Below are 21,434 nucleotides of genomic sequence, written 5' to 3' on the forward strand. Positions count from 1 at the left end.
CGTCTTTCCCTTCCTCTACACCTCTATCCCTGGGGAACCACTACCACAGACCAGTTAGAAAGAGAGAACAGGAACAGACAACTATTTGCATTAGTCTAGGATACAGCGTCATTTCCACAATTAGGTCGACATAAGAAGTATTGGTTTCATCTCTCAGGAGCTAGATGTTAAGGAGATAGCCAAATGTTAACAGAGAGAACAAAAATTGCCAAGTAAATAATAACTTATCTACCAGGAGAGAACCTGTGCTTGCTTTGCTAACAAAAGCCATTCTAGAAGTGGCATGTACATCAGAGAAGGGAAAGTTTTTTCAAGGAATAACAACATACTAAGTTTGACCAACCCCACCTCATTTTTTCCCCTGGCCACAAAAAATACAGCAAACCCAGGGGATGCTTCAGCCTGTGCAGAATCATTCCCACAGTCATGATTCTGGCTGAAATTGAAGTTCAGCAGCACCAATGAAAACTAGTCATAATTTCCAAGTGAAATTTTTTTCGAGTCTGAGGGTGTCTATGACTTATGTTCTGCTTTAGGCCCACTAAAAACAAAGCCTAGCACACATTTTAAATAATTTGGAACTAATGCTTTTGCCCTGTAAATAGTCTTTTATTTCAAATCATAGAGTTCCTTAGAAACTAGTTTTAATGCCTACTCCATTACATGTCACTGCAGTTTCAAATGTAAATTGTATGTATAGTCCAAAAATCTACAAGATGGGTCTCTGACAAGCTTCAGCTTGAAACGTCAGTTCCCTGTTGTCTTACAAAGCCCTGGTGTGCTGCCCTTCAGGACACAATGCGAAACCACAGTGCACCGTACTCTTTCAGTAAGTGCTGGGATTTTTTTTACGTGCTTATAAACAACACTGAGATCTTAATATTTGACATACATAGTAGTGGCATACTTCAATAACTTTTAAAAAATGTATCTTCTCTAAGGCAGCTGTTCTAGTTTTCTCAAGTTTCAAACAAACATCATTAAGTTTTTTGGCACATTATCAAAGCAAACCAGGAAGAGTTAACAATGTAATGTCATCTTCACCCAACTCTCTTTCCTTTTGAGAGTTTCTACTGTTTATGGTAACATACAAAAATGTAAATCTAAGTTTTCTGACTATGTACAAAATTATGCATAGCATGAATTTAGCACAATGTTTACTGTCTGAGTATGCAGCATTACAGGTAAAAAACTAAGCATGACGAAACTATAAGCATCCGATTTTCCACACTAGATTAAACAGCTTTTACTTCTTTTTCTTATGAAAGTCATTTGGTCAAATGTCAGATCTCAGTTGCTTATAATTATGCAAATAAGTATTTCTCTCCCCCCCCCCAATTGACTAAAGCAGAACAGAAATAATCTGCATGTGATAAATTGTTCCATTAGGTGACCAGAACTCACTCTTAACAGATCTAATGTCCAGGGAAGGGCGTTAAGCCACTTTAGGAACTATGCCACCAGATGGCTGTCTCCACATTATCATGGCAAATGATGAGTCTTAGCCATCATGTTCAAATGCTTCCAATATACTCTCATAAGCTGGTTATAAGCCAAATTCTCATTGCACATAGTCTTTTATGAAGAAGGTGATTAGAAAGAGCATTCAGTTTTACAGTAATGGAAACCTACCATATGCTATTCTACCACATGAATAGAAATACATTTTTTATTTTGATAAAACAAAATGTAACTACACTCAGTCACTAGGGTCTTTCACTGACACATCCCTCTACAATTTCCTCTTTTTGCTCTCAATGTATTTTAAGTCTTCAGCATTATAGCAGATGCTCAATACTCTGTCTCTATACAAAACTGAAATAGTTTCCCTATCAAGGGGTTAACACTTTAACAGTTCACAAAAGCAAAATACCTTCGTTCAGATTAGGACAAAGATATTATCAGTTACAGAGAATGAAATTAAATATTCATTTCACACCGATCTGTAGTATTAGGAAAAAACTGCTATCGTGAAAGAGAGGACACTTTTCCGCATTACTTTGGTAGTGACACTATTATAACAATACACCAGATAAATTAAAGCTGTAACTTTTGTCATTATGACTTTAATTAAAGAAAAAAAAATGGAAGCATAGAATTAAACTGGTAATATATAACTCCACGTCAGAGACTTGTTATGAAAATTCAGGAAAATCAATTTCTAGATGATTCTTTAAAGTAATGGGCAACATACAGAGAAAGTCAGTTAATTACACACCTTATCTACTTTCAGTACCAAAACTGATGTTTGCAACAAAATAATGCACACAAATATTATACATCTCCACAACTTTTTTCCATCTTGGCATTGACATGTGCTCTCCAAACAATTTATTTATTGGCCTAAAATCTCCATAAGACAACTATGATTTTATGTTAAAAGAAAGCACGTGATGATAGCAGTATAATAGAACATAGAGGCCACAACTGGATCATCACGTATGTACTGCACAAGTTGCTGCACAAAAACAAACAGAAAATCCGACTCCCAGGGAGTGCAGAAATACGTAAACAAAACAATGGATGGCAGGGAGTATCAGTGAAGAGAAAAGAAACAATTTTGGGAAAAAAATTATGTGACTTGCCCAACACAAAGCAAATGAATCTAAAAAAGGAAGCTGTCAAATGAGCCAGTAGGCAGGGTCTCACAAAAAAACCTAATCAGTAATGCATGTATAATAATAAAAAAATGGAAGCATAGAATTAAACTGGTAATATATAACTCCACGTCAGAGACTTGTTATGAAAATTCAGGAAAATTAATTTCTAGATGATTCTTTAAAGTAACGGGTAATCTTGTCCCCTATGCAGAATACATCAAATTCTTATAGTATTTATTTTCCTTTATTACTTTAAAATACTAAAATAAATGTCAGATCATAGACTTCTATTTAAACACACAAACGAACAAAAAAAACCCCCAAACCCCCAAGCATTTCTCTGATCTTGGCTGATCCTAATTTCTAATATAAGCCCAGAAATTAAATATTGCTGTCCATCCCTGGCAATGCAGTTGCTTAAATGAGCATGTTCCCTCTTCTATTCTATGAATCATTCATTTATTTATAAACTCATTCTAGGAATCTTGAGTAGAGTCCAGCAGTCTGTATTCATATAAATATTTCCAATTAAGATTATTTGCAATGTCTGCAATGCAGTCAAAAAACAGTTGAGAGTAGAGAAGAAAAGATGTGCAAGTGTGAGGCAATTCACTCTGGGCTCAGTGGGTAACTTAGAACAAGCAGAATACAATATGAATAGATATAGATACCCTGTATTAGATGTTAATCTTTGTTAGTTTCCCTTCTCACTTTTTTTCCAAACCCTTTCACTTCCTAGTTCTCCCACCTTTTCTTTTTTGCCTGTAGTCCTTTAATTTCAAAGGATTTGTTTAATATCAGGTCTGAAGGGTCTTCTTCCCTTATATGAATACATGAATAATTTTCCAAAATTGCTTTTCAGATCTATGAATATGGTAAATTGAAACTTGACAGAAGCTAGTCAGGCAGCAAGTTGCAACTGCTGGCCCAAGCAGGTCAGAAACACATACCTCGTCATACTGCATAATATGTCCATAATGATCTGTTTGTGCTGTGTGACCCAGATACAGAAGATTTTCTGATTCCAAAATCAGGAAAATTTTTATTAACTTCAATAGGACTCACGTTTATCAACTCCAAATGCAAATCCTAATTAACTCAAGTCTCCGACAAAGAACATTTTTTTTTCCCAGTGAGATACCAAAACATTGAGAAAAACTGACATTTCTACAGTATGATAAGAAATCTGCAGGTCTCCTGTTTTTATTTTGAGCCCATGTGTAAGAACTACGTGATGCGTCATAGAGCAGGAAATGGAGCTGGCAAAGAAGGTTGCATGTGGGACAAGTACATCTAGTAACATGGCTTTCTTCATGGCACTGTCCTGATAAGAGGCACTGACTTCATAGCTACTACACGGATTTGAAGCCCCTTTACTGCTCTAAAACTCCACACAGCAGGTGAACACATGGAAAGCAGGCACAGCACTAGTGGTAGCACAGGAAATATAAATGCTGTGTAAGGAAGGGAAGACAACAAAGGATGCAAAGTCAGAGATGGAAAGAGTAGAGTAAAATATTGGAGTTGGAAGGGACCTACAACGATCACCTAGCCCAACGGCCTGACCACTTCAGGGCTGACCAAAAGTCAAAGCATGTTGTTAAGGGCATTGTCCAAATGCCTCTTAAACACTGACAGGCTTGGGGCATTGACCGCCTCTCCAGGAAGCCTGTTCCAGTGTTTGACCACTCTCTTGGTAAAGAAATGCCTCCTAGTGTCCAGTCTAAACCTCCCCTGGTGCAGCTTTGAACCATTCCCACGTGTCCTATCACTGGATCCCAGGGAGAAGAGATCAGCATCTCCCTCTCCCACTGCCCTTCCTCAGGAAGCTGTAGAGAGCAATGAGGTCGACCCTCAGCCTCCTTTTCTCCAAACTAGACAAGCCCAAAGTCCTTAGCTGCTCCTCATAGGACATGCCTTCCAGCCCTTTCACCAGCTTTGTTGCCCTCTTCTAGACACATTCAAGGACCTTCACATCCCTCTTAAATTGTGGGGCCCAGATCTGCTCACAGTACTCAAGGTGAGGCCGCACGAACGCTGAATACAGCGGGATAATCACCTCTTTTGACCGGCTGGGTATGCTGTGTTTGATGCACCCCAGGATGCGGTTTGCCCTCTTGGCTGCCGGGGCACACTGCTGACTCCTATTGAGCCTGCTGTCGACCAGCACCCCCGGATCCCTTTCTGCAGGGCTGCTCGCCAGCCACTCCTCTCCCAATTTATACTTGTGTCTGGCGTTACTCCGTCCCAGATGCAGAATCCAGCACTTGGACTTGTTAAATTTCATCCCATTAATCATTGCCCAATGCGCCAATGTGGTGGACAAAGCACGTCCACCGAAGAAAAAATTAAAGGCTGTTCTCTCTCATCTCACTCTAAGGTCTTCATTATAAGACTACTCCTGCATTCTTAACAACTTTACAGGTTTTTTGTTTAATTGAAAAAGAATTATTTTCAGAAGTGCATTTATCTGGCTCCCAAAGGGGAAGGAAAACCTAACTAGCATATGATTAATTTTATTTGTTCAAAATATTATAAATATGATCCTTAATTTCATATTAACAGAATTCAATCTCAGGTACCTATTCTTAAGAGTGGCTATGGACAAATAATTCCTTGCAGTGCTCAGACATTTGGAAAGTTAAACAAAGCTCCCCATAGTGCACAGTTCTTCCTTCACCAGCATGACTACAGAAGAGAGGCTTTCAGTACTGAGCAAGTAAATATTACCTCTTTAAAACAACTGCAGGTTCCCTGACAACTTTCACTGTCTGTGAAAATAATCATAAAATTCCACTATACATTCCTGCCCTGAAATTTATAGACAAAGATCTACTTTTTAAATTATTTCTGTTTTTTTGACAAAAAGAAAACAAAGAAATGTCATATAAAAATAACACAGGCTCAAACTCCTTCATGTAGTTATACATTTCTCCATTATAGTGCAAGTTTAAAGGGAGAGGCTTAGACTTTAATTTGAGTGCCTTTCTGTGTGTCATGATTTCAGTATTAACATGGATTAGTGTCTTCAATAGATAAGTGTTCTGCATTAGACGAATAATTTGGAAATACTATTTAGAAATCATGTCATCTTAGAAGAATTATATTTAAGTCATATCTAATACAACAGCATTATTTTGGTCTCTATTCTTCTTCAACAAAACCAGAAATTTGGAAGATCCCAAAAGATATTATAAAAAGGCTGGTAGTTTCTATTAAAAAAATAGGGAAAACACTTTCTAAAATTATCAGAAACAAAGTAGAAACTCAACTCTACCAAGCATTAAAATATTTTCAACACAATTTAATATTTAGTTTGGCTTTCTCCTCTTCTTCCCCGCTTCCCCCGACACCAGGCACTAGAACTGAAGGAGCTTTACACCCAAAAAGGTATCTGACTGCGTAGTCAATTCTTTGCTTTGGTTCACCTGCCCAGTATGCAATAGCAAAACTACTTATGGGAAGTCAGACAACCTGTACACGTCTCCTCTGCTAGCACCCAGACACTGCAAGGAATGAGTTACAATCTGCGATACCTGTATCAAGCAGAAATAAAGCAACTAGTGGCATTGACCATCTTTCCAGAAGGATATAGGGCTTCAGCTGGTTCAAAATTTATAAACAAAGACAACAGCCAGGAATATAACTTTTTATGCCATATATAAATGTGGTAAAAACTACTACAATCTGATTTTCTCTTCCCCCTGGCATTCCATTAGCTCTTATACTTAATCCTGAATTTTTGATCCTCCCCAAAATCCTTGTTGCCTTTACTTAGCTTATCTGTGACAGCAATTTCTCTAATTGACCAAATGTCTATATCTAATTAGTTTTATTTGTCTTTTTCTTTGTGTGGTACGACTATAAGTTTTACAAAGACAGCAGTAACAAGCAGTTGTTCTAGGCAGAATGAGATATTTAGGACTTTAACACAGAAATGTGATGTAGAGAAATGCAGGCCTGGTATGACAGCCTTGAGAAGTAGAGACCCAGGATGCAGCACAGAGGAGGGCAGGCATGGAGTGATAAGAAGCTGCGCACAAGCTTGGCACTGAAGAACCCACAGCTATAAATAACTCAGAAATAATCAGTTAAAAATACGCAAATCCGGAGCTGGATAAAACTCAGTTTAGGGACAACAAAAATAGTATTTAACATACATGAAGAGCACCATAAACAGTAAGTTTGGATTTAATCTGCAGCTACACACCAATGAAAAAGAAAAGCATAAATGTGTGTAGGCAAACATGTGACAATGGCCCCAACTGGAAGGGCAGAGGAAGATCACAGAATCATAGAAATGTTTAGGTTGGAAATGACCTTTAAGATCATCAAGTCCAACCGTTAACCTAGCACTGCCAAGTCCACCACTGAACCACGTCCCCAAGCTCCACATCTACACGTCTTTTAAATACCTCCAGGGATGGTGACTCCACCACTTCCCTGGGCAGCCTGGTCCAGTGCTTGACAACCCTTTCGTTGAAGAAATCTTTCCTAATATCCAGTCTAAACCTCCCCTGGTGCAACTTGAGGCCATTTCCTCCTGTCCTATCGCTTGCCACTTGGGAGAAGAGACCAACACCCACCTCGCTACAACCTCCTTTCAGGTAGTTGTAGAGCGCGATAAGGTCTCCCCTCAGCCTCCTTTTCTCCAGGCTAAACAACCCCAGATCCCTCAGCCGCTCCTCATAAGACTTGTGCTGTAGACCCTTCACCAGCTTTGTTGCTCTTCTTTAGCCATCAAGATGAGCATCATACTCCTCCCAGCGAAGAACTCCGGATGCTGACAACTTACTGAAACCCCCATCACAAAGCCAACATCAGAGGGAAACCACCCATCTCAGGACTTAGAGAAACAGTGGAAAGGTGACCATAACACCAGAAAAAGGAATAGAAACTAAGAAGTGTGCGTTACCATTTTAATTTTAATAATAATACTATTGAGACTTCTTCTGTATATAAGTACTCTAACTACATTTTATTATTTTTTAAAATAGTAATTAGATCTAGACTAATGGTGATTCTTGAACCAGACCGTTAAGATTTCCATTATACTAACAATAAATTCTTGGCTTTACTTACAAAGGTAAGGTGTGCTTCCTTTGCCTATACACAAGATTCTGAGCATAACAATTTGTAACCTGTTTTACCTGTACTCTCTTTTTCCCCCCATTTTTCTAGTGGGGGAATAATTTGCTGCCATTTACTCTTCAGTCTCTTTCCTTACATTTGCTCAACCTTACCTTTAGTTCAACCTTGCAAAATTGTTATAGAAATTTATCAGTAGAACGATAGATATTCATCATTCATTTCAACACATAGTGACACTTTACTTACAAAAGGAGACAAACAAGTGAAAAAGATAAATGTATGCAACAACGAATAGCACAGGCAAGGTAAATCAAAACTTCCGTTCATCCACCCTTAGAAACCAAGAACAAAGGACACTGAGTGAAGTATAAACGGTGGCCATTTCAGAACTACTAAAAAGTAGTAGTGATTTATCACATAACATCCCATAAACTGAGGAACACATATCGCACAGAAGTTTACCTTTACACCAGGTTTGCTTCAGCAAAAAAAATAACAAGTCTTATATGGTGGAGATGTACCTTGTTGGATAAGGGCTTCTGCTGCAGGCTCCCCAGAACCTACATTTACATAGTCTTCATTAGGATGCTTTCTGTTGTAATGCCTCTTCAGGGAACCAGATATGTTGCAGGAATAGTGGCAATGTGCACAACGGAAAGGCTAGAAGCAAAAAGGAAAATGTTAGAACACATTTCCTAACCTTTTCAGGATACAGGTCTAAGCTGCAATGTTTGATCCCAAGAAACCATGTTCATTTCTGGTTTAGGCACCTTCCAAGGAGACCTTCCAAAATTCAATATAAATGGAAGTTGTAACTAAACGTTACCTAAGATTTGGTACTTTTTATTATGTGCAAGACACCAAGTATTCTCAACATTATAAGATTATTACCTACTTTTCGTAATTCAGTAAACTGTGTGTTTTCATAATTGATGATCACAGGTCTGACCACGTGGAGACTTTCTACTACAAGGAAATGACTCAGCTGCCGTGAGCTTTGGTCTGAAAAGGGGGAGTAAGAGAGCTAAAGTAACTGAAGGTACAATATGATTGTACAGCCAACCTAATTTAACAGATAACCGTACCTGACAGGGTTGATCTCTTCCCTTTCCTTTCCTTCTCTCTCCAACATGCTCCCAACTGCTTCCCTTTCACTGGCACTTGCATTCATCTGACCATTTGGTGAGCTAAGTTTTGGGAACTAAATTAATTAATTTTTAAGAACATAGGTCTCCCTTCAACTGACAGGGAAAGACATTTCTAAAGAAAAGAGTTTAGGAAAACAAGCATTTGTGCCTAAAGCTAGCCTTTGAGAATAACCTTCTGACTGAGATATGTCACAGTTATAGGAAGCTTGACACAACCATTAGGTTCCTGGAAAAGAATGCACACATTGACCAAAGTCCTTGGGGAAAAGTCAAGTACCTCAGAATGGGATGCAAAATGTTTCATGCACAGCAACCAGGCCCACCTAAAGCTAGTCAGCAGAACATGGTCGGTACAGAAATGTTTATTAAGAAGCTGAATCTAAAGCAGGGAAATGTCTGCAGTCAGGGTCCACTGACCAGAACATTTCCCTAAGCTTGCTGGTCATGACCTTCCTTCAGACTCCAAACAGCAAAAATAAGGAAGAAAAGTGGTGTTTAGATTCCCTTAACCTTAAAATTCAGAAGGTACTGTAATGTTCAGCCATTCAATTTTTCAGAGAGGGGTACTCTCCTTTTCTATTGCTGAAACTGTCTTTTTTTCAAGAAAATAATCCAGACTGCTGTGTTCTTGTACCACTCTCTACATACTTCCCTGTCCTGTATGTTACCTGCTATCGAATAGCAGGATTGCAAATTCACGGAGCTTGGAAATATGATGGATTAAATTATCATTGGGTCACATAACTACTGACATTCCTCCAAGTTTGGAATGCATGCAAACAACTGTCCCAGAAGGAGGTAACACGTTACTAACAGACAGTTTTCAAATTCCTCTTGACAAATACTCCTGATTTCAGTGTTGTGCAGTTCTCTTGATAATGCATTGAATAGCCACGCTTACATGCAGGCTGACAGAGGACTGAAAAGAGGTGCTGAAGTCCACAGTTCTAAAGCTGATCCCAAGGTCAGAACCAGCTATATTTCAAGAACTGCATTATGACTACGTTCATCCCGTTAGCCATTAGAAAAGGAAAATGATGTATTTTCATTTACAAAAAATCCTTTTAAAAAGATAAGTCCACAGCAAAACTACATACTTAAGAAAGAAAAATTATTTGTTCAAAATGTATCATCTCTTTAGATGACTTGCTTCATTTTCTTGTATGTCTTCTCTTCCAAAATTTAAACCATGAATCAAAAGACTGTCTTCCTTTCTGCTTTATGGAGGTACGTAGCATTGGTACTTATTAAGAATGGCTGAAGCGTACTCTTTAGCGAAGCAAAATGATTTGTTAGATAATGAAAGATGTTGCACATGAAAATAGTATGGTGTTTTCAGTAAGAAATATGCTCATTGCCAAGATAAAGTGTTACATTAAAATGAACATTTTCATACATACAAAATACTGGATTTTTCTGGAAAAGAAACTAGTATCATTTCTACTTCCTCAATCTAAAGTTTCACAATTCATTACATCAAGACCTATCATGCTGAGAACCAATGTGAAATTTAGGAATAAAATCATACTACAGTTTATTAAAATAAACCATATCACTAAACTAAACACTTCATAGAAACATTAACAATCTTCAAAACTCTTTCCAAGACACGTTTCAGCTAAACAGGGTGTTTTAAAACTAATTCTCTTCAATTTTCTTCAAGTATATGAACTCATCTATAGTACATTAGACTGGCAAACTTTCAGAGAAAATTAAGGTGGGCAATGAACAGTGATGTATGGGATTTACCTTCCTACTTCCCTAGCACATTTTAAGGTGCATATTAAATTAGGTCTCTCAAGGACAGACAGTCAAAAAAAACAATAGTTTGTTTCATATTGCAACATACACATATTTTTGTCAAGTAAAGATACTAATTACAAATTGTCCATGAACAAAATAACCCCATCTCAAAAGTCTGAATATAAAGTCAAAGTTCCTGAAATATTAAAATGTTAAGATGCTGTAATTGTCACCAAACAGGAAAATGTGCCAGTTTTAAAACTGCTGTCTGAAGTTCCATGTATTTCTAAATGACTTATCAATAAGCATGATTTATATATTTTCTTACCTTGAAAGAGACATGTTGTTCCATATGACGTAGGAGCTGTGGTTTTTGGGCAGCTGTATAGTCACACACTGTACATTTAAACTGCTTTCCTGAAATGGGAATAGGAAATGGAATAACATTTTTCTATTTAAGTTCAGAAAACTACTGATTACATTTCCTTATAAAGATGATTTCCAAAATGCTAAGAATGAACAATGAACAATACTAGAAGTATGGCACTTGCTCTGCAAAATTTTGGTTAAATAGAGTTAAGAGCAGAGTAAGGAAGAAAAAAGGCTCAAGTGTCATCTTCAAATTATAAGCCTTAAATAATCTAGTTGCTCCTGGGATAGTCACTTGGGAAAGAAGAAAAAGAATCATTATAGTGCAGCCAAAGTGCAAGAAGAAAATCAATTATTTACAACTGCAGGCACAGTTATTTTGCTATTTGTAAAGCAAATTTGGAAATCCTTCAAACACAGATGTTTAGTCATGTTCACGTGTTTTTACCGACTTCTGTCCCAAGCACTGAATAGTTATGATTCAAATACGTTTAAATCTTCTTGGTTTTTCCACTATAAGTTTTCTTGATGTCTTTCTAGTAGGGTGTGACATGACCTATTATTTTTACCACAAGATTTGGTTATGTGTTTAGCACTACTCTTCCAATAATGACTCAAACTATCATAAAAGGGTTTTCTACACTGGCTTAACCCTGGATACAGGGAGAAATAAAATATGCTATGGACAAAAATAAGATTGGAATGGCAAATAATACAGAGGTTTTGTGTTTTGACCTTTCACTTTTGCTTACACAATTTTAAAACAACGGGCACAAGTTGCTCCATCAACATCAGATTGAATGATGCCTGCTTGCCTTGTTCATCATGACATTTTGTCCTTTCTCATATAAATCTCTGCAGTAACCCTAAGTCTCACATACAGTCACACAAGGCAAGAGAAAACACATACTGGGACTAGTTCATGCTTTATATGCGGTGACTTACACACTGGTGGCTACTGAACACTAGGGATAATGGGTAGGTTCTGTGACCTGTTCTTGGAGAGTGCTGATTTATATTTCTTCATTTCATTTGGGCACAAATTTTCTCAAAATGTATGGAGTTGAAGTAACTGTTGGACTTCTACTCTTCTGCACCAATTGTTTCAAAAATCATAGAGTGGACCAGAAGAGGGGTAAAGACAATGGGTGCATACTTGCATAAACGTTGCTACTTCAGATACCGACCTAAAAAGTCATTGAAAGATTTGAGACAGTCTCTGTCTCCCAGGTACTTGGCAGACTGAAAGTCTGCGTTGTAAGCAGGTCTTCTACACAACATAATGCAGTTAAGTAGAGTCAATGCAATTTATATATATTGCTTTGTGGAAAAAAAAAGTTACTTCAGTTCAGAAGTATCATCCAAAGAAAGGTATTACTTTGAATTCCACAGACAAGACATTATGCTTGGAATTTCTTTACATGCCTATGAGCTTTCTAGTCAGGCATCCATACTGCAGGTACTAACCCTCCAACCTGAAATAGCAACGATAAAATTGAAGAACAAGAACTGGAATTTCAACTAATGAAAGCTGACGCTCAGAACATTCAGTCTAAAATAAAGTCAATATTTTTAACAGAGGGCATGATTAATGACTATGACAATTTACTTCGAAATCAGATGGATGTCCTGTCATATTAAGTCTTTAAATCAAGTCTGCTTAGCCCTTACTAAAAAGATATACTACAATCCAGCAGAAATGTGATGCAAAATTGTTAGATTGGTTACGGCCTGTACTCTGCAAGAGATCAGACTTTTTGATCGTAAGAGTCTGCTTTTGGCCCTGAAATCATTAGTCCTTCTTAAGGCAAGATGGTCAGATTTTGTCATGTTATATTTTTAGGATTCTCTAACAGGAATGAATTCTCTCTGACATGTTTGAGAAACATCTGTTGCTGTTTGAAGCTTTGCAGAGAGTGAAACTCCCAAACATATTACCATTCTGTAGGTTTCTATTACTTTCCCTTCAAAGCATTCTCTCTTCCAAATCTTTTTTTTCCTTATGATTTAAAATAACACAATTTCCTTCCTTTTATTCTCTGGGTTTCATACTCCCTTTCTCCGTATTTTGTCTTTAAGATTGTATCAGTCCTGCTACCTCCAGCCAAATTACAAGGTGTATTAAATACAGAAAGACTTCATTCCTGTATTAAATGCCCAGGGCTGGCAAACTGTATTTGACTGATGTAGAATAAGTATGTGCTAAAAACTACTCCAAAAGCAAAAGAACCAAAAGGAAGGATGGAGAAGTACAATACAGAATATTCTGTATTATCCTGAAGATACCAGGTTTCTTTAGATTCTGGATCTTGCTCAAAAAAGTTAACGAGCATTTTATACTGAGTGTGAAAGTTTCCGTAAAACACAGCTAAGAAAAACCTTAAGACAACTTCTGATGTCTAATTAAAATAACGAAAACCAGGTTTTCTGCTTTATTGCTTATCACAAAAAGTAATAAGCCTGGACTATGGAATTGTTTTCTATCATGCCACTGTTGAGAAGTCTGTCTCCTGGAGAAGAATAAAGCAGACAGAAAACTACTTTATATTCCACTGATTAAACTGACCTTGCAGGGCTGATATTTGAACAAAAATTGCCTGGATTCGTAAGTCAGGACTCATAAACAGTGAAACATCTTTCAAATTCATTTATTTGAAATGGAAAATTTTTATATGGAAAGCTGCCTGGCGGAAAAGGACCTGGGGGTGCTGGTTGACAGCTGGCTGAACATGAGCCGGCAGTGTGCCCAGGCAGCCAAGAAGGCCAATGGCATCCTGGCCTGTATCAGAACTAGTGTGGCCAGCAGGAGTAGGGAAGTGATCGTGCCCCTGTACTCGGCACTGGTGAGGCCGCACCTCGAATACTGTGTTCAGTTTTGGGCCCCTCACTACAAGAAGGACGTTGAGATGTTGGAACATGTCCAGAGGAGGGCAACGAGGCTGGTGAGGGGTCTGGAGAACAAGTATTATGGGGAGCGGCTGAGGGAGCTGGGGTTGTTTAGCCTGGAGAAAAGGAGGCTGAGGGGAGACCTCATCGCTCTCTACAACTACCTGAAAGGAGGCTGTAGCGAGGTGGGTGTTGGTCTCTTCTCCTAAGTAACTGGCAAAAGGACGAGAGGAAATGGCCTCAAGTTGCACCAGGGGAGGTTTAGATTGGATGTGAGGAAAAATTTCTTTACTGAAAGAGTGGTTAAACATTGGACCAGGCTGCCCAGGGAAGTGGTTGAGTCACCCTCCCTGGAAGTACTTAAAAGACGGGTAGATGAGGCGCTTAGGGACATGGTTTAGTGGGCATGGTGTTGTTGGGTCGACGGTTGGACTCAATGATCTTGGAGGTCTCTTCCAACCTTAATGATTCTATGATTCTATGATTTGTGAAATAGCTGAAGGACACTAGATGTGCACTAGTAAGAACTTTTGAAGTGCTGTCTCTACAGAAAGGGACACTGGGCAAAGAGAAACTGTCAGCATTCAAGAGGCTGAAAGTCCCTTGACCAAGTCATACACTACATTCCTGGTAACAAATGTTATCTTATTTTTCACAAGTGTTTGAAATGCATGAAGAGTTTACTGGGGTGGACTTAGTGAGGAAAATTACTTAAGACTCCACAGACAGTGAGATTCTGTTTCCACTGGAACCAATGGCAAAATGCATTTTCCAAAGGTACAGGGAATTTCCTGGAACACTTTTGGAAGTGTAAAAAGCAAGGCAAAAGAGCGTTAAGTCTTTGATCTATTTGTATCAGTCAAAAAGGGAGGTGCATCAAAAAGGAACATGCAGTCACCTCAGTTATTGCAGAAGATGATGACAGTCTGAAGCCAGATAAAAAAGGCTCCTGGTAATAACATTGCCTCTAGAGTCAAGGTTTCAGCCTGACCTAGCAGAAAATGACAAGAGAATACAGTTCCTTGCATGCAATTAAATGTTTAAAACTAACTTCACACCTTTAAACCAAATCCAGACAAGGCTAGCTCCTGCATGACAATAGTGCTATTCTTAACCGTGCCAAATTCCAAAGCAGCCTCAGCTGAATTGCAATAATTACTTACACACACACATATTTTGTTCAAGAAATAGAACTAACTCACAGGTAAAAACAAATTCAACTTTCATTGCTGAATTTCGCTATTTGGACATGCCAGATGGTGAAAACAAAACAGAAAGGTTTTGAAATGAAACCCCATGCAGAGATATTTTACAGCACCATACAAAGAGACCTTCTTTTTCTTTATAGTCTGATCGTGCTCCAAATTTCCTTTTAATTCAAATACAACCTGCCTCCTTCTCCCAGCCAGAAATCAGCTGAGGATTGCATTTGATAAGTAAAACCTTGATTCTTGCATATGAATTTTAGATGTATGTGCAACACCTGCTTGTTACTGACGAAGTTATTTCAAAATATTGGCAAGTACTTTTTGAGTAATGAGTGATTTACTAACTCATGGTAATACTACAGCAACTTTGGTAATACTACAGTAACTATATGCTTCCTGTAATATGTATCATGAGAATGTAAAAGGGATCACCTATTTACATAAAAATAATAAATAAATAAATAAATATCTCTGATACAAAAACTTCACATATATTCTAAAGATGTAACAGAGCATTGTGTGCTTTCTGTGAAAGGAAAACGCTAATGAACATGCAAAATTTTTTTTAAAAGACTTTAAATGAAATGTTCAATACAGAGTAGAATGAGGTTTCACAAGGTTGCGTGAGTAACAAAAATCACAGTACTAAGTCATAATGAAGGTCTGTATAATTTATCCTGCTAAATTATTTACTTCAATTTGATAATCACAGAGGAATAAAGTATTGTTGTGTCCCAAATTTTGATATAAAAGATGGTATTTTTCTTGATTTGCATCTCACTTTTTTCTGTTACCATCAAAGAAATATTAAAATTACGGAACAAATGCATGTGCTGCATGTGTGCCTATAGAGAATACAGGCTCAGGCTTGCCACTGGCTGACTAGACCTGGGGACACAGAGCTGCAGTAACCTTGCCTCTATTGGGCTACTGGATTCAGCAACTCCTAACAATATTCTCACAGAAGAAAGTAGTAAGAGACTTAATCATGGAACTATTTGTATTTTCAAATTTCTATTGAGATCAACAATTCTCTGTAGGGATATAAAGCCAACACAAAATTTCAGAAAAATCAAGTATTCCAGAGACAGCTGTCTTTCACAGAAATTAATTTTGTGAAGTTTTGAATTATTTCACGAACAATGTCTCCTGGGAATAAACAAAATTTGTAAGTAGCACTCAGTGTTCAACTGAAAAATGCTTGTTAATAAGGCCCTATAGTATAGAATAATAGAATACTTTGGGTTGGAAGGGACCTCTAAAGAGCATCTAGTCCAACACCCCTGACGTGGGCAGGGACATCTTCAACTAGATCAGGTTGCTCAGAGCCCCATCCAACCTGACCTGGAAAGTTTCCATGCATGGGGCATCCACCACCTCTCTGGGCAACCTGTGCCAGTGTTTCACCACCCTCAGCATAAAAAATTTCTTCCTTGCATTTAGTCTCAATCTACCCCCCTTTAGTTTAAAGCCATTCCCCCTTGTCCTGCCGCAACAGGCCCTGCTAAAAAGTTTGCTGCCATCTTTTTTAGAAGCCCCCTTGAAGTACTGATAGGCTGCAATAAGGTCTCCCCGAAGCCTTCTCTTCTCTAGGCTGAACAACCCCAACTCTCTCAGCCTTTCTTCATAGCAGAGGCGTTCCACCCCCTGATCATCTTCGTGGCCCTCTTCTGGACCCGCTCCAACAGGTCCATGTCTTTCACGGACTGTACAGCCAGTATTTACTGCCCTAAAATAAACTTGGATTTAATAAACATGCACTTACCATCAGCAGTATGGAGGAGTTTATGGCTCTTCAAAGTGCCTTTTGATTTGAACTTTTTCCCACACATATCACAAAGGTGCATTTTCTCAGTGCTGTGACGATTCATATGGGCTTTCAAGTTACTCTTGCTGCGGGTGGCATACTCACAGAGAGAACATTTGAAGGGTTTGACACCTAAAAATAAAAAAAATATACTATGAAACAAACAAGCTGTACCTTTTGATGAGAGAGTTGACATTTGCTTGAAAGAAATTTCAGATCATGTGAGCAACATGGATAACAAGGTCAACATTTTAAAATTTGGAAATCTACATTTAAGAAATTTCATCTATAGCTTCTGTGTAAATGATACCGAGCTCTTGACAGCATCATTGAACTTACTAAGAGAAAGGAGGGGTTCTTTTAGAATTAAATACTTCCCTGTTGAAGCCCAGTACTGAATTTAACCAAGCAAATACTGGTATTTTGGTCTTGGTGTGTCCATCCTTCATTTAAAAGTAGAATCCAGACTGCCTAAGCTGATGCCTAGCTGGTACATACCAAATCTCCTTCTAAAAGTCTTCGGATAACTATCAGTCTCTATTTACTACAATGAAGAATGAAGAAACACGTTTTAAGGAGGACTGGTTCATTAGGTACTTAATATGTAAGCGGAAGTTAAATGTGCAAAGCTGTGTTTTATTGTTAATTAGTATGAGATTTGCTAATGGCTCACGCAGTAGTAGCTTTTCCCCCCCCCCCTCGGTAAGATGCAAGCACTTACAATTTCACTTCTCTCAAACAGTCCAAAGCATGTAATAGAGAGACGCACAGTATGTCATCTAGCAGAAGGTCTACAAGAACAAAGTAAATCCTTCAAAGAAAAGTTGAATAAATCTGAACTGGCAGAGTAGTTCAACAGTTTCATGAGGCTCTGGCAGGTTTAGATTGATACTCATGACCTTAAAACTAGATTTACAAGCATGAGGCATTACAGCCTACTTTAAGCAGACTTTGATTTGGGAATAAACTTCTATTCACCTCTTTCTCCTGCTAGTTAGTTGAGATGGGTTCCAAGCTTTCTTGACAGAATAAACAAACTGTATCTATGGAATACACAAGTAATTGCTCTAAGCCTACAATTTTGCATTACCTTAACTCCTTAATAGAGTACCGGAGAGGACCACTACTATAGTACACAGGCAAGTAAGCTCATAGTTAAAGCATTCAAACAAATACGCAGTACTAGTATAAATGTCTGAACTATCTGCATGGGAACAAACACTTTGGAACCAAAATATCAGTTCAAGAGTACCATATCCCATTATCCCCTTCATGCAGAGGGATGGCTAAAGAATCCAAAATAATGCTCAAACGCCATAGGCAATCTGTTCCATAGATTATTAACTGACTAAAGAGCATACGAGTGGTCTTCCACCTGTTATAAAAATAGACAGACTGGGTAGACACAAGATTTTACTGGGCATAGATTTTAAGTTCAAGGGATTTTTAACCTGTGTGTTGCCATATCACTGGAATTTCTCCCTAAAAAGTCATAGATATGATCAGCATTATCTTATGGGTTTTTCATCACTGTTTATGTCCGTGTCAGCTAGCTGCCATGCTCAGTGTGATTTAATTAAAATACACACAGAATTTATATGTATACATCAAAGCAACTGGATTTCAATTGTTTTGCTAATAGATTTCCAGACCAAGTATTTTTGGACAAATGTGAAAGGAGCAGCAGTTATTCATGAGAAGATGCAGAAAATTACTTGTTTTAAGAGACTGAGCATGTATTTAGTTCACTTCTCCTTACTCACATTTATTATAGATTACTTTATAGATGTTTATGAATGAGTTTTGGAAAAAATTGAATCAGAAACTTATTAATTTTATAAAACATTTAAGCTGTCTATTAATTTTATGAGCGTGCAGTTCCATATGTGATCCGGAATCTATTAAACTAATTATTTAACCTCTACTGTAGCTTAAAGCTTTTGATTCAGGTATAGCAATAAATTTGAATCCCTTTTTATTTCAGCAAAGCTTGTGTGGAATGAGACTGATTATATGCCCAAAAGCTTAAAACCAGAGTTTTACCTTCATGAGCCCAAATATGACGTTGAAGGTCTGATCCGTTCTTCATAAAATAAAAATCACAGTAGGGACATTTCACAGCTCGTTTTCCAATAAGTCCTTTCAGCTGAACTCTTCTGCCAAGAATCTCAGAAATAGTAGTCATTGAAACCTCTGAGAGAAATGTAAAAGGTAATAAAAACCAGAAGGACATGAGGGAATTTGTTCTGTAAGTAATATTGAAGAGCTAGATCCTGATTCACTCCCAACTTTTTAAAAGCTCTACTTCCCCTACTGCCACTCAGGTAAGACCTGAGCAAAGAACATAGGACCTTTTTCCCTTCTAGGATGTTCTGTCCTTTCTCTCCTGATCTGTATACTCAGTGTCCCCACTGCCTGGTTAAAAAAAAATATTTTAAATATAAAAAAATCTTGGGTGTGCCACTGGCTTAGAAATCACGTTCCAACTATGAACTTTCCCAATAAGCTAATTTGGCACTTTTTTCTTCAATATTTTCAAAAGACTTTATTCACAATTTCACCCCAGATTTCCAGATGTGAAGGATCTGAAGACAATCACTTCAGCCACAGCTATAATGATCAGAATGCCTGATAATCAGAAACTTTAAAGGAAAAAACACACTCACAGAATAAATGCGATTGGAAGGGACCTCTAAGGTCACCTGCTCCAAGCAGGGCCAACTTTGGAGTTCCAACTTCGAAGTTACATCAAGTTGCTTGTGGTCATATCCAGTCCTGTTCTGAACATACCCAAGGATGGAAATTCTACAGTCTCTCTTGGCCCATTCCAGTGTTTGACTAGCTTTACAGTCAAAATTATTTTCCCAATTTCTAATCAGAATTTCCTTGCTTCAACTCATGTCCCTTCACTGTACAGTTCCAAGAAGATACTGGCTCTGTCTTCTTTTTAATCTCCTATTAGATAGCTGAAGACAGCAACTAAGATTTCCTCTCCCAGCCTTCGCTCATTCAGGCTAAACACACTCAGTTCTCTAAGTTTTTCCTTCATACGATCTAATGTTTTGGTCGTCATAGTGAAAAAGCTCAAAATAGTGAAGTTTAAATTAAAATGTCCCAAACACACATAATGAAAACATCCAAATGCTTTTAAAAAATAAATCCAGTTACTCAATGAATTTCAGATAAATAAAATGCTAAATATCATGACTCAATAAAAGTACAGCACTCATGCAATCTAAACATTAAGACATGAAAGCTGATTACTTATTATGCCAAAAACCTTACAAAATTTGAAAGTTACAGTCTAAACTTAGATTTTTACCAAATATGAACTGTCATACCTAGTCTCCTGATGATTGGTCCCAGAATGGAATCAAAAATCCTGCCTGAACTCATAAGCACAAGGAAAACAACCTCAAAAGGGAGATATAGGAGCCCATGAACTGAGCAGAGATATGTTCTAAAGTACCCAAAAAAGAAAAATACAGACACAAGTCTGAACTCTCATCTGCCTTCTATGGCTTAGATCCTTCCCTCATGACCGCAGGCTAGTATATCTGCTCAGTAGGGATCTACGAAAGCTGATGCCTCTTACATCTCAAGACTATTTACAAATATCATATTAAGATCAGACAGTGGATGAAAAGGTAGATAATTCTGAGAGCTGGGACCAGAATCCAAGACTCCTCCTTCACTGCTGAGAACCCAAATCATTTGGCAATAAAGCCAAGCTCTCTTATTTCTCTGGTTTGAAATACTGCTCTACCAAAGTCTACAGAGATTTTTGTCCCACTGCCTTCACGGTAGCAGAATTCAACTCCTATTTTCTGCAAACCTAGAAGAGGAAAGGGTACTGTTTTATTTCATACTTTCTACTTGATGAAATAGAAGAGACAAGAGGGGGGTGATGCTGAATGATATTAAGAAAGGAATGAGAGGGGAGCTCCAGAAGTAGCCTTTTAATGATAAATATGAAAGGGTTTCAATTTAAATTAATTTTTGATATGTCATTTTAAAATTCAATTCCTTTTAACAGTATCCATTTTTCCTTTCATCTTTATTCTTTTCCATTTACATTTTTAAAAACAATTGCACTCATTCCACTGCAATACTTGATAGCTTATACCATCAGACCCCTCATATTTATTTAGCTTGTAATTAAGTATGTTGTACGAATAAAGGATTTCCTCCTGATTACAAGGACAGCGTGCAGAGGAAAAAGGTTTGTGCATTAATTCTCCCCCGTGTATTTAAACAGTGTTGTTGCATAACTACTGCATAGGCATATCTCAGGTGTAGTATTTCTTTAGTACCATGGAGATATATCTAATAAATCTGGTATTTTGCGTCTAAGTTCTATTCGCCTCTGATATATGAATTAAAAATGAAGACACAAAATAATAGGCTGTGCAGATTTTCTTTTTTAACCTTACCTCTATTATAACCCAGAGTTTAAAAGAACCACTTTCCTGGATCAACAAATTTACACTATACTTTTAGAGGGATACAGATACCAAATGAATTGTTCAGAAGTATTTTCAATGCATGAGTTTAGCATGTCAGGGCTCCACAGTTAACTGTT

At 37.7% G+C, this 21,434-nt stretch overlaps 1 protein-coding gene across 1 annotated transcript in view; it reads right to left on the reverse strand.

Moving 5' to 3' along the window:
• ZFAT (zinc finger and AT hook domain containing) overlaps window positions 1-21,434 on the reverse strand; it is an 81,094-nt gene that overhangs the window by 19,318 nt on the left and 40,342 nt on the right. The window contains exons 8-11 of the mRNA XM_009323368.1: window positions 18,896-19,045; window positions 16,811-16,984; window positions 10,911-10,999; window positions 8,213-8,351 (exon numbers count right to left, since the gene is read on the reverse strand). Coding sequence (XP_009321643.1) covers window positions 8,213-8,351; window positions 10,911-10,999; window positions 16,811-16,984; window positions 18,896-19,045 — 552 coding nt within the window. The remainder of the gene's footprint in view (window positions 1-8,212; window positions 8,352-10,910; window positions 11,000-16,810; window positions 16,985-18,895; window positions 19,046-21,434) is intronic.

The sequence above is a fragment of the Pygoscelis adeliae genome, unplaced genomic scaffold (assembly GCF_000699105.1).
Source record: "Pygoscelis adeliae isolate BGI_AS28 unplaced genomic scaffold, ASM69910v1 Scaffold103, whole genome shotgun sequence".
NCBI lineage: Eukaryota > Metazoa > Chordata > Aves > Sphenisciformes > Spheniscidae > Pygoscelis > Pygoscelis adeliae.